General features: G+C 32.4%; 1 protein-coding gene and 1 long non-coding RNA gene across 7 annotated transcripts; one reads left to right on the top strand and one right to left on the bottom strand.

Annotated features, from left to right (window-relative positions):
- Positions 1-5,256: 5,256 nt before the first annotated feature.
- LOC107951358 (uncharacterized) lies at positions 5,257-8,238 on the bottom strand. 2 transcript variants are annotated; one of them, XR_005906002.1, is made up of 4 exons: positions 7,943-8,238; positions 7,412-7,787; positions 6,194-6,360; positions 5,257-5,769 (listed from the first exon to the last, which is right to left on the bottom strand). It is a non-coding gene; the product is annotated as an uncharacterized lncRNA (long non-coding RNA). The 2 variants fall into 2 exon arrangements; XR_001698400.2 differs by having other exon boundaries at positions 7,412-8,168.
- Positions 8,239-8,421: 183 nt separating this feature from the next.
- Positions 8,422-10,862, top strand: LOC107951357 (protein PATRONUS 2). Of its 5 annotated transcripts, none has more exons than XM_016886376.2 (5): positions 8,422-8,576; positions 9,643-9,700; positions 9,780-10,238; positions 10,323-10,372; positions 10,467-10,862. In XM_016886376.2, the coding sequence occupies exons 2-5, from the start codon at positions 9,643-9,645 to the stop codon at positions 10,650-10,652; spliced, it is 753 nt and encodes a 250-aa protein (XP_016741865.1). In that variant the 5' UTR covers positions 8,422-8,576; the 3' UTR covers positions 10,653-10,862. The 5 variants fall into 5 exon arrangements, with proteins under 5 accessions (XP_016741865.1, XP_016741866.1, XP_016741868.1 ...); XM_016886377.2 differs by having other exon boundaries at positions 8,452-8,576; positions 9,594-9,700; XM_016886379.2 differs by having other exon boundaries at positions 8,453-8,627.
- Positions 10,863-11,648: the final 786 nt, after the last annotated feature.

Genomic DNA, 11,648 nt, shown 5'->3' with positions numbered 1-11,648 from the left:
ACGTTTTTGTGATAGTTGTTAAGTGTTCTAGCTAGCCCATGCCTAAATTCATGAAATTGTTGATGATTTGATGAGATGCCATTGATGAATTCATGATTGTTTTGACATTAAATGATGAATTATGAAAGCTTAGTGCTTGATATATATGTTTTGTAAAGTGATTTTGAGTACAAATGCATATTAGGGATTAAATTGTGAAATTTGTAAATTGAAGGACTAAAATGTAAAATAAATGAAATGTATAGACTAGTATGAGTATTATGAAAATTTGGCCAAGCATGAGTATAGGTAAATTATCTGTATTTTGTGATTTTGTGAATTAGGAACTAAAGTGTCAAAATGTGAAAATGTATGGGCTAGTTTGCAAAATGCCCTAAATGTATGTTTGTGGATTGAATTGAATGATTTAGTGAATAAAAGGGTTAATTTTGAATACATATATATCAAGAAAAGAGGAATTCAGATTTAGATCGAGGAAAGTCGAAGATAATCGAGTAGACAATTCAAGTCAACAATTTCGAGTACGAGGTAAGTTCGTACGAAATAAATGATATTATAGTCATCTTTTAATGCTTTGAAGATGTATGAATTATATAGATGTTTTACTATGGCTTGTGTGAGTGGAAAAATCAAAGGAAGTCGGCACTAAGTGTGTGATTTGAAATCATTGCAGTTATAAATAGCACTAAGTGTGCGAAATGGAATAGCTTTGGCTATATGAGGCACTAAGTGTGCGATACTGAGGTAGCTTTGGCTATTTGAAATGGCACTAAGTGTGCGGGATCATTTTAGCTTCATCTAATCATTAAAGTACTAAGTGTACGAATTCATAAAGTGTGGAAAGACTTCTGAAATAGTTAATGTATTTGAATGAGAGGTAAGAATGAAAATGAATAAATATGGGAAAGTTCAGGTATGTAACGAAATCTATGTGGTAGATGATACTGTGTGTATAAAGCTTGATAAGTTGGTATGAACATATTAATCTGTGATGGAATAGAATTGATGAATGACTTGAGAACTACTAAGTGTCTATTAGATGATAATGTTTTGTATTATATAAAATGTTGATTATATTTAGTACGAGCTTACTAAGCTTTTGAAACCTTACTTTGTGTGTGTTTTCATTGTTTTATAGATATCGAAGCTACTGTGAGCTCGGGGATCATCGAGAATTGTCACCACACTATCGAACCTTATTTTTGTATTTTGAAAATATATATATGAAAGTATGGCATGTATAGGCTAGAAGTTGGGGAGTTATGTTTTGTGATGTATAATTTAGCCATGTGATTTGGCTAGTTTATGTTTGAACTTATAGTTTGATAATGGTATATAACATGTGATGATAATGTGAAATTTTAGTATGTTTTGTTTGGTTAAAAGACATGGTAAGTTTAGTAAAGTTCATGACATGAGATTGAATGATGTATGGAAAGAAATGTTTTGATATGATCTTACCTTATGTTTTAACATAAATTGGTAAGGTTTATGAGTATTTATATGGTTAATAATGTTATGGTATGAATGATGAATGTTTGGGTTTGAATTTGGCTGGATTGGTTGTGCAAATTTACTTATTTCTTTGCTTGTAGGTTGACACAATTTGGGGTGGCAAAATGGCTATTCAAATAGCCTATTTTTGTCCACACAGGCAAAGACACGGGCGTGTGTCTCAGCCGTGTGTGACACACGGTCATGTTACACGGCCGTGTGTCCCCTAGGGTACCCTACAAATTAAAGTCAATATACCCTCCAGTTTTGACACAGCCTAGACACATGGGTGTGTCTATTGGTCGTGTGTGGCACACGAGCATGTGGTCGGCCGTGTGGCCAAGTTAGTAGCCACCCTAATTTTCACACGGCCTGGCACACGGGCGTGTCTTGTGGCTGTGTGGACAAGTCAGTATGTATGCCCTGTTTCACCACGGCTTAGACACACGCGCGTGTCTAAGGCCGTGTGAGGCACACGGCCTGTTCACATGGGCGTGTGGCCTTTTAAAAGTTGAAAAATTTTATAAGTTCTAAAAATTGCACATGTTACTGATTTAGTCCTAGATGCATGGTTTAGACTTTGTATACTCAATTTAAGTTTGTATTGAACATGAATGACCTATGATTATTAAAATGAGATGATTTTTTTATATTTGATTGTTTTGTTCTGAGTTATGAGTCCGGTAAGGCCTCTTAACCTATTCCGGTGATGGTTACGGGTTAGGGGTGTTACATGCTATGTCCCAGACATGGTCTTACACTGGCTCTCATAATGCGGCCGATGCATGTCCCAGACATGTCTTACACTAGCTCACACAAGTGACCCAAACGTCATGGCATGAATATCCGATTTATTTCCTAAGGTTCATTCGGGAATTCTACTATCTCTATTCTCATTATTTTCTCTCATTTCCATAATCAAGCAATTCATACTATAATATTTTCAATGCAATTCAAACACATTTATTATCAATGTAGTTGTATTGTTTACATACAACTTACCTCGGATTACAAATGCTTGACTTTCCCCTTGTCTAGGTTCAGATTCGGTATTTCTTGATCTATAATAACAAAATGCACTTATTTAGTCACTTTGTCAAAATAGGCGCTCTACAATTCATAATTGGGAAAAATGACCAATTTGCCCCTAGACTTTTACAAAATGACCATTTTGCCCCTAAGCCCGAAAATCGATTTTATCGAATTCATTCACATCTTAAGCCTAGTCGAACCCTTTCTACTCTTATAGCAACTTCAAATTCCCACTATTTCACATACTTAACTTCTATTTTACAACTTTTGCAATATAGTCCTTTTAGGTGTTTTCATGCTAACACCTTTCACAAAAATTGTTCATAATACACTCAAGACTTATTTTCTTTCATAAAAACTCAGAAAACATTACAAACCCTTTCATGACAAAACCCTACACTCTTAATCATTTTGCAAAATAGTACCCTCATTTGAAAGCTCATGCTTCATGGGTTTCAAAAATGCAAAAATCATCAACAAAGGGTAGGAAAATCACTTACTTGTGAGAGGAATAAGTTGCTGAAATTTTTGAAGCTCAAAACACTTAACAATGGCTGAAAAATCAGTGGGAATGAAGAGAGAATGAAAGAAAAAGATGATAGCTAGGCTTAGGTATTATTATATTACGCCTTATGTCATCAAATTTACCTAATGTTGACTTTTCAACATTTTTGTCTCCATGGCCTGCCAAGCTTTCACAATAGGGTCTAATTTCCCTTTAAAAACCCCTAATATTAATTCTCTAGCAATTTGACACATTTAGCTATCAATTTAGAACTTTTGCATTTTATGGGATTTAGTCCTTTCTCGCAATTGGGCTCTTAAACATTAAAATTACTTCACCAAATTTTTCCATGCATTCATATAATCTTTATATAACATAAAAATAATTATTAAATAATTTATTTGACTCAAGATTTGTGGTCCCGAGACCACTATTCTGACTAGGCCTTAAATCGGGCTGTTACAAGAGTAATAGGTTGGAAAAAGCTTATTAATACTCCAACAAAAACTGCCCAAGAAAGCGACATATATTATCAAGCATAGATCAAGAGGAATGACAGTGGAGTCAAGTGGGACAAATATTGTCAAATCTATCACCATTTCACAGTTGACATGTTCTGCTCTACTCTATCCTACTCTTCTATGGATTTGTAACATTGAAAATCCTTACTATCTCCATAAATATTAGATATATCTATCTTTTTCCTTTCCATCTCGGTTTAATTCTTGATAATTATTTATATAATATTTTTATCTTTTTAAAAGAAAACAAATACTTAAATATAATTCTTAAAAAAAAAAGATTTTAATTTTGAAAATTGTAGTTAAAGGGAAAAATGTAAAAAAAAATAGTTTAGGTTTTTTATAATACATTTTAATTATTTTAATAATTATATATAAGAGGATAAAATGATAATTGTGTATGATGAGATAAGACAAGCATAAAAAAAAAGTAAGATACATAGTTGGGATTTTATGAAATAGAAAGTATTAGTACTCATACAATCAAAACCCAAAGAGAATGTCTAAGTTTTGGAAAAAATTGAAATGTTAAAAGGGAAAGGAAAAAGAAAAAAGCCTTCAATATAAAACAAGTTCAACGAAAATGTTACACTATGTTTGGTTGGCTGTAATAGCCAACTGAATAGCACATGGTTCATCTGTATTTCTTATTCCTTCATTTGGTTCATGGGATCTGTTATTCAATGGAATAGAATTCAGACTCTATTCAACGATTTGTATTCCGACCTCCACCTAAAGAATAGCCATTCAACACTATTAAAGATGATATATTCCCAAAATACATTTCAAGATTTCACTATCTCCAAACAAAAGTTTAGAATTATCCAACTGTTACTGAAATCTAAAGCAAAAATAGAACAAAAATAGAAAAAAAAAAAAAGAGTTCTAGATATGGCCAGAAGTTGGGTAATGGAGGACGCCAAGAAGAAGGAAATAGTGGATTGCTTTATTAGATTTGTGATATTTTGGTGGTTCGCAAGAAAAAGAATAAAAATAGTTATTATAAAGAACATTTGGGAGAAATTTTAGGATGTTCTGGGCTACTATGAAGGTGGAAGAAGGCAACGACTGGTGCCAAAATCTGGAAAAAAAAATTGATTTTCATAAGCTTTTAGGTTGAAGATTAAGCTGATAAAAGGGCTCAAGAGTTTTCTCTGGTCTTTCTATGGTTGCTCATCACACTTCGACTGAAAGACTACCAAAGTCCCAAACTCTCGATTTCATCCACCATGATCGATTTTTTTTTCTAAATTAAAATGATCAATCTCATTAGTAGTAGAAGGATAACATGTCTTTGCCTCTTATACGTTGATCGCCAATTTTTTCTTTGTTTTTTTTTTTTAAAATTTACGTTTCTTTTTTTATTAATTGCTTAGGCTCCATTTGTTTGCCAGTAAAACATTTTTTAGAAAATAATTTCTAGAAAATGATTTATTTTTTGGAAATGATTTACTTTTCTGATATTTAGATGAATCTGTGTAAAATATTTTCTGTTATTTGACAGATTTCCTAAAAATATTTCATAAAAGTTGTTTTAAATTAAACAAATATATATTTAAGAATTTATTATCTTTTCATTGTTTAATTGAGTTTATTATATATATTAATAAATTTATATTTTAAATTGTTTTTATATATATTGCAATGATTTATTAGATGTATATAATAAGACTATTTTGTTTATTTCACTTGAAGACACAAATACGATATAACACTCATTTGATATGAATATGTTTGGATCATACAATAATTTTGTATACACTATCAATCAATTAATTACAGCTTGTTTAACATCCATCCATAAAATGTTCGTGAACTTAAAAGGTCAAAATTGAAGATTATGGAGGATGCAAAGCACACCGACTACAAAAACCAACCAAATAGCTTTAACCATTGATTTTCTAGGTCAAAATTGAAGATTATGGGGGACGCAAAGCACACCGACTACAAAAACCAACCAAATAGCTTTAACCATTGATCTTCTAACACACTTGGACAAGGTTTTGTTACCCAAGGACGTAAGGTTCAAAGAGCATTATCCAAGGATTTGGATCATACTGCATTACATCAGTCGCTCGTTCAAACTCTTCTCTTAGAACTTTAATGTTGAACTTATCTACCACTCGACCAAGGTCATGAGATACCACAAACGGATCCTCTATGCAGATTAAATGACGATCATTGCCAATTCTTCTTGTCCAATCTTTTTCTCCCTTACTGCACAAATGGAGTCATCAAATTAAAAATGTTTTTGTTTTGTAGAATTCATTTATTTTATTCCCACCTGCAACTATTTAGTCCTCAGTTTATGCAAAACCAAATATAGCATCTATTGATCATTTGCAAATTGCAAGCCATTCTCGAGTAAGTGTATGTTATAATTTGCAAAAACCATAGGGTTGTGGTAAACAAAATGAGAAAGAAAGAATGATTGTGGCCCTTCTCGGGTAAGTGTATGTTATAATTCTGGCATGGTAAATATCAAAAACCATTTTCATATATTTAAAAGCATGGTAAAGCTTATCGATAAGGGAAGAATCAAAATAAAGCATAAAGACAACTATTGTCAAGTAGGCAGGGGTGTCAAAAGCACAAAATGGAAATAGTTCGAGATTTAGGTCACGCTAAGGTTAGAACTAACCTCTGGCATGGAGTTTCTCCATGGCCATCCATTCTCCAGGACCATAAAGATCGAAAAGCACAATTGCCACAATGTCACCACATTCTTTTCTTCCAACTACACAAGTTGTTGATTATTGGATTCACGGTCAACACTTGATCTTCCTTCTCCTTTCTTCTTTACTGGAACTGCAAACATCATAATACCAAATGGGACAGAACTTATCATCCATTACGTAAATAAGAAAGACTGTACTTTTCTTTACATCAGGTAAAATATAGAGAGAAAATGTTGACAGAATTGAAAATTCATGCTGCAGTGTAAAAACGGGTGAGAAAGAATATCAGAAAGCAATAAAACTGTTCTATGAGATCCTTCAAATCATTTTTGCGGCTATAAAACCCGAAGGAACATATTGAAACCAACATAAATTATATGCCTAAAACCTCATAGACTAAATGATAACCATATCGAATGTTCCACGGCACAAACAATGGCAATTCCAAGGAGTATCTTTAACAACCACCAAAGAATAAAATGACTCGAGACCGTGTTAAACCAATGGATAGTGCAAATTCTCAAAAATCAGATCACTCAAAAGATAAAAAAAAGGATACCCACCGGCAAAATAAAGCATGACTTTGGTTAGATATAACCAAATAATGTCAATATAAGAATTTTCCATACGTGATATACATTTTCTACTTTTATCTACGGCATTAAAGAACCTAAAGATTTCAATATGGCTTAGCTAACGGTGTAACAAGAAGCAACTCTTGAACAAGAAAAAAAGTACAAACCAGAAAATGATATGACATTAACAGCAAAACGTAGCAGCAGAGATTGAAATCTTAGAGACATTTGTAATAATGTATGGAACACAACGGGACACTCCTACAAGATGATGACTAATTAAACCATTAAATCAACAATGGCAACACCTGGCAATACATTTTGAATGCTGCAAATCACAAGATTCAGCAATGCCGGCAAATATAATACTGAAAAACCGAGAATGAAAAAATTTTCTTCCTATAATGCCACAATAATCCCAAAAAACAACAGTAGATATCCAATTCACAATGTATACCTATTCACTAAATGCTTAACAATCATTAACTTTACAAAGCAATTATAAAATAATGGCAAAATTTCTTCATATATTTCTATAATCATAACTACTAAAAACATAAAAAGAAAGGGCAAAATTGATCAGAAAATTTCGTAAGTGTTGCTAACCTAATACTACTGCCAAACGCTACTATACCATTCTTCCTTTCTAACCTTCTTCCCGCCACTTCCAACATCCTTTTCTTCACTGTAATCTTCATAATATTCTCTTCCCCTCCCAGAAAAAAAAATTAAAAATAAAGAAACAAAGAAAGACATAAAATTGTCATATAAACCGAAAGAAACTTGTATAACCAAAACTGCTTCACTTTCAGATAAAATCCACCACTAATTCAACACAAAGAACAAAAGGGTATTCAACAGTATAAAAATTAAACTTCCCCCGGATCCAAAAAAAAAAAAAAAGAAGACAAGAAGAAAGAAAGGTAAGGCAGAGTAGAAGAAGGGAGAGAGAGGAAAGAAAAGTCCTCCTGGATGAGCCAATCTGCAATCATAATTACAACTAAAAAAGCATAAAAAGGGAAGAAGAAGATTCTTTAACAGACAGATGAAATACAGAAAATAAAGAACATAAAAAATTGGAGGAAGATTTTCCGGAAAACGGTAAAGACATTTTCCCTAAAAAACTATTTCATTTACCGTGCTTTGGAAAATATTTTCTCCATGTAATTTCTTTTCATGCAACCAAACAACATACGGACCCTTAGTTTCAACATTTTTCTAAGTTTTTTTTTTTCTGCACTCTTCTAGGGAAGAGAATGTTTTAGGAGAAAGTTATTAATTAATTAATTTAATTTATTAAAAGATATATTCGTTATTTAAGTATTTTTTTGAATATCTCATTATATTCAATCAAACCACTGTTATGCCTATTTAATTTTATTACAATCTATTTCATTACTACAAAATAATTACTCCATTACAGTTTTATTCTATTATAATAAACTAAACGTGTCATTAGAACTTTATTCAAAAAAGAAAAAAAGCAAACCTGTCAGAAGCCGACCGTTGCCACCATCTGGGCTTTTAAATCTTCTGTAAGCGAAATTAAGCTTATGTAATTTATCATTCAATAGAGGGGTATTTTTATAAAAGCACAAGAAGTTACCGTTGCAAAACTAGGCTCTTCCTTAAAACCAGATATGTCGACCTTTAATTTTCAAAATACCAATTACTTCAAATAATAAACCAAATCCCAGAATCTGCAGATTGAAATTCAAGAAATATCTCAGAATAAAATAGCCAGCGAAGGATTTATTCATCAAAACCCCTTGTCAGTTTTTGCCTCTTAAATGCCCTTTCACAGTTTATTTAATTTCTTGAAGTTAGTTTTTTTTTCCCTCACAGAAATATCTTATGTATGATTTTAATGGTAGAAAGAGATAATAAGTGTGATTTTATTAAAAAAAAATTTAATTATCTTTTATTAACTTAGGATGGAGACGAAAAGGGCTGGTGAGAGAATTTCATAAATACGAAAAGTCTTTTTGGTTGTTGAGAAATTCCGGGAAATGTAAAGGAAAATCAAGATTGACCCATAGGTTTTCTAGCCCAGATTTCTTTTCTCCCTTTCTGGGCTCTTTGTTTTCTTTGGAACTGTAGGATTTAATGACCTAGGGTTTGTATAATTTTCCGAAGCTAAAAGCACAAATAGAAAATGAAGTTACTAAAAATCAATTTGAACTTGTTTGAATTAGTTGTCCTTTGGGCTTATCAAAGAAACTAAAATTTGGGTTCTTCCTGCTTTTTACGTGTTTCCTTATCAACTGACATTTTCTTTTTCAAATTGATGTTTCATTTTGTACTAATAAGAAAAGTAAAGTATTCGGCATTCTTTGCTAATGATTTTGGTCTGGTTGGGGCATTGTTATTGTTAAGCTTGTTTAGTTAGGGTTTAGGGTTGAATGATAGGAATTTTGTGCCCTAACCTTTATACTAATTAACATTTATGTTACCCATGTGGCGAACACAGATACCTTCCATCTGGTTGTGGTGTTGTTTTAGTTTGTTTTGTTGTATATATTACGAGCGAGTGTTGAGATACGAACGCCGAACAAGGGTACATGCTACATAATCTAGGTGCCTTAAACTTTAAACGCTATTAGATTATGTTGTTGGATTTGGTATGTTATCTCTCTCATTACACATTTGATTTCACCCCTAGGTGTCTTCATACAGTATTTTTATTGTTCATCTTTTATGTCAACTTGATTTGGTTCCGGTTTTGCACCTCTTAAAATTCTTAGACCTTGACTTTTCTTCCCTTTTCCGTGCATCATGCATCTCATAGGTATAATCTTTTAATGAAGAGGTTCTGTTTCTATCTGTAATTTGCTCAGATGGCTTCGCGTACTGTTGGTTTGATTCGAGATCAGAATGTAAATGTTCACTACAACGGTACTATTCCGAACACTTGCTGTTCTGTTCAATTTTTTGTTTTCAAGTTAAATTCGATAATTCAAAGTGCGTTCTCCAGGTGCTTCTCTTGTGGGGAAGGCAAATATTGCTACTGCACCGAGGAAAGGTGGTATTGGTGGAAGGAAACCGCTTGGTGATTTGTCAAATTCGGTTAACCCGACCCTGAACCAGACATCGAAAAAGGAGAATTCTAAAATTCTTTCATTCACTGAGAAAGAGACCAGTGTCTCAAAACTTGCACATGATTCAAGCAAGAAGAAGAGTGTCTCTAAAGCTTCAGAGAAAGTGCAAGTTGGTGGTCGGAAAGCTCTCTCTGACATTTCAAACTCGGGTAAACCACGCTTGAAGGAGACTTCAAAGAAGAATCAAACTTCAAAGTTAACCATTTTGGCAGAGAATCCAAGTGAACCCGAAGATATTGCGAAGGAAGGATTTCTGCACAATCACGATGAATGTATCAAAGCTCAGAAAAAAGCTATAAGCACGAATGAATTTTTGCGGATACTTGGATTAGAAGGTAAAAAAATTGCGACATTTTCAGATGCCTTTTTACGGTTTAGTTTCTGGCTGAATACTTAAAACTTTTGTGAATGTTGTTTAGATTTCTCCAAACCTGAATCTGCAAAAGGAACTCGTATGCCAAATGAAATGGTCAGTTTTTCGTATTGTCCCCCAATTTAGCTTGGATCTTAACGAAATCGTTGGCATTTACAGATTGTCTTAACGAATATCACTTGTGTTACAGCCCATGAGTCCTTCAAGGTACTTGGAAGTTAAAGAGATGAGTGAGCTACTGATGGAAGATTGGTCTCCTCCGAAGTGTAAGTTGTCAAAGAAACTCAACACAGCTCCACCTAGTCCGGAGCCACTGGATCATATGCGGTGGGACGATCCTGAATTTCCCGGTTTTGTGTTGATTGGATCACCATGATAACCATTGAATTCAATTTCTTTCCTGGTAGCATATTAGAAGTTGTTTCGCTAGTAACTTATGTTGCATTCGGCTGCCATTTCCGTAAAGAAGGCTAAATATTTTGGTATCAATTTTACTTCTGTTGGATAGATCTGTGATCATCTTTGTATGATTAAGAGATTACAGCAGGTGGCAATTCCATTATAACATAACTGCTTAAAATCTCAAGCTGTTAACTTATGCATAATTACTTTTGTGAAGAAATAGAAGGTTGGTAATGACAATATATCTCGTAAAGAAAAGAGAAATAACATAGATTTTTTACGGGCAGAGAAGAAGAAAATTCAAAAAGAGAAATAATACAGATTTTTTACGGGTAGAAAAAAAGAAAATTCACTATGTCGAATTCGAATTAATTACAAGAAGAATAGATTATGTCTATTTATAGGCTTGTAAATATCAACTAGATAGAGTTTTAATAATGTTTAAAAATCTTTATTCTAAAATAAAATAAAAGAAGTATGAATTTTACTTTTATTTTATTTTATCATTGTATTTTATTTAAATAATGATTCGGGTCATTTAATTCTTACAGCTTTAAATTTTGTATCTCTTGTTATTACTATACGAATTAAAATCTGAATTATTTACGACATATCTAATTTTGTTAAATATTCAAATTTAGTACCTCCTGATGGCTCCCCAAAATTTTTGGAAAATTTTATTTTTCCCTTGAAATTTATTTAAAATTCTAGTTTGGCCCTCTAAATTTATAAAAATTTTAATTTTGAAAAAAATCTTATTAAACTCTAAAATATTTTGAAAATTTTACTTAAGTGTCTCAAAATCTAATCTCAAGATCCACCACTAATTTGAGAGTTATTTCAGTCTTTAATCAAAGGTAACTTGCGGATCATAAATTAAATAGCCAAATCCAAATTTTGTCCCAATTCAAGAATGTACAAAAAGCTGATGGATTGTGAATTAAGTAGTTAAACTCAAATTTATCTAAAT

This window comes from Gossypium hirsutum, chromosome A02, assembly GCF_007990345.1.
Source record: "Gossypium hirsutum isolate 1008001.06 chromosome A02, Gossypium_hirsutum_v2.1, whole genome shotgun sequence".
In the NCBI taxonomy this organism is placed as follows: Eukaryota; Viridiplantae; Streptophyta; class Magnoliopsida; order Malvales; family Malvaceae; genus Gossypium; species Gossypium hirsutum.
This window is presented reverse-complemented; position numbering and strand designations above follow the sequence as displayed.

Coding starts and splice junctions, on each gene's coding strand:
- LOC107951357 (XM_041082416.1), top strand. Junction 10,239..10,322: donor GCGGATACTTGGATTAGAAG/GTAAAAAAATTG, acceptor AATGTTGTTTAG/ATTTCTCCAAACCTGAATCT. Junction 10,373..10,466: donor CTCGTATGCCAAATGAAATG/GTCAGTTTTTCG, acceptor CTTGTGTTACAG/CCCATGAGTCCTTCAAGGTA.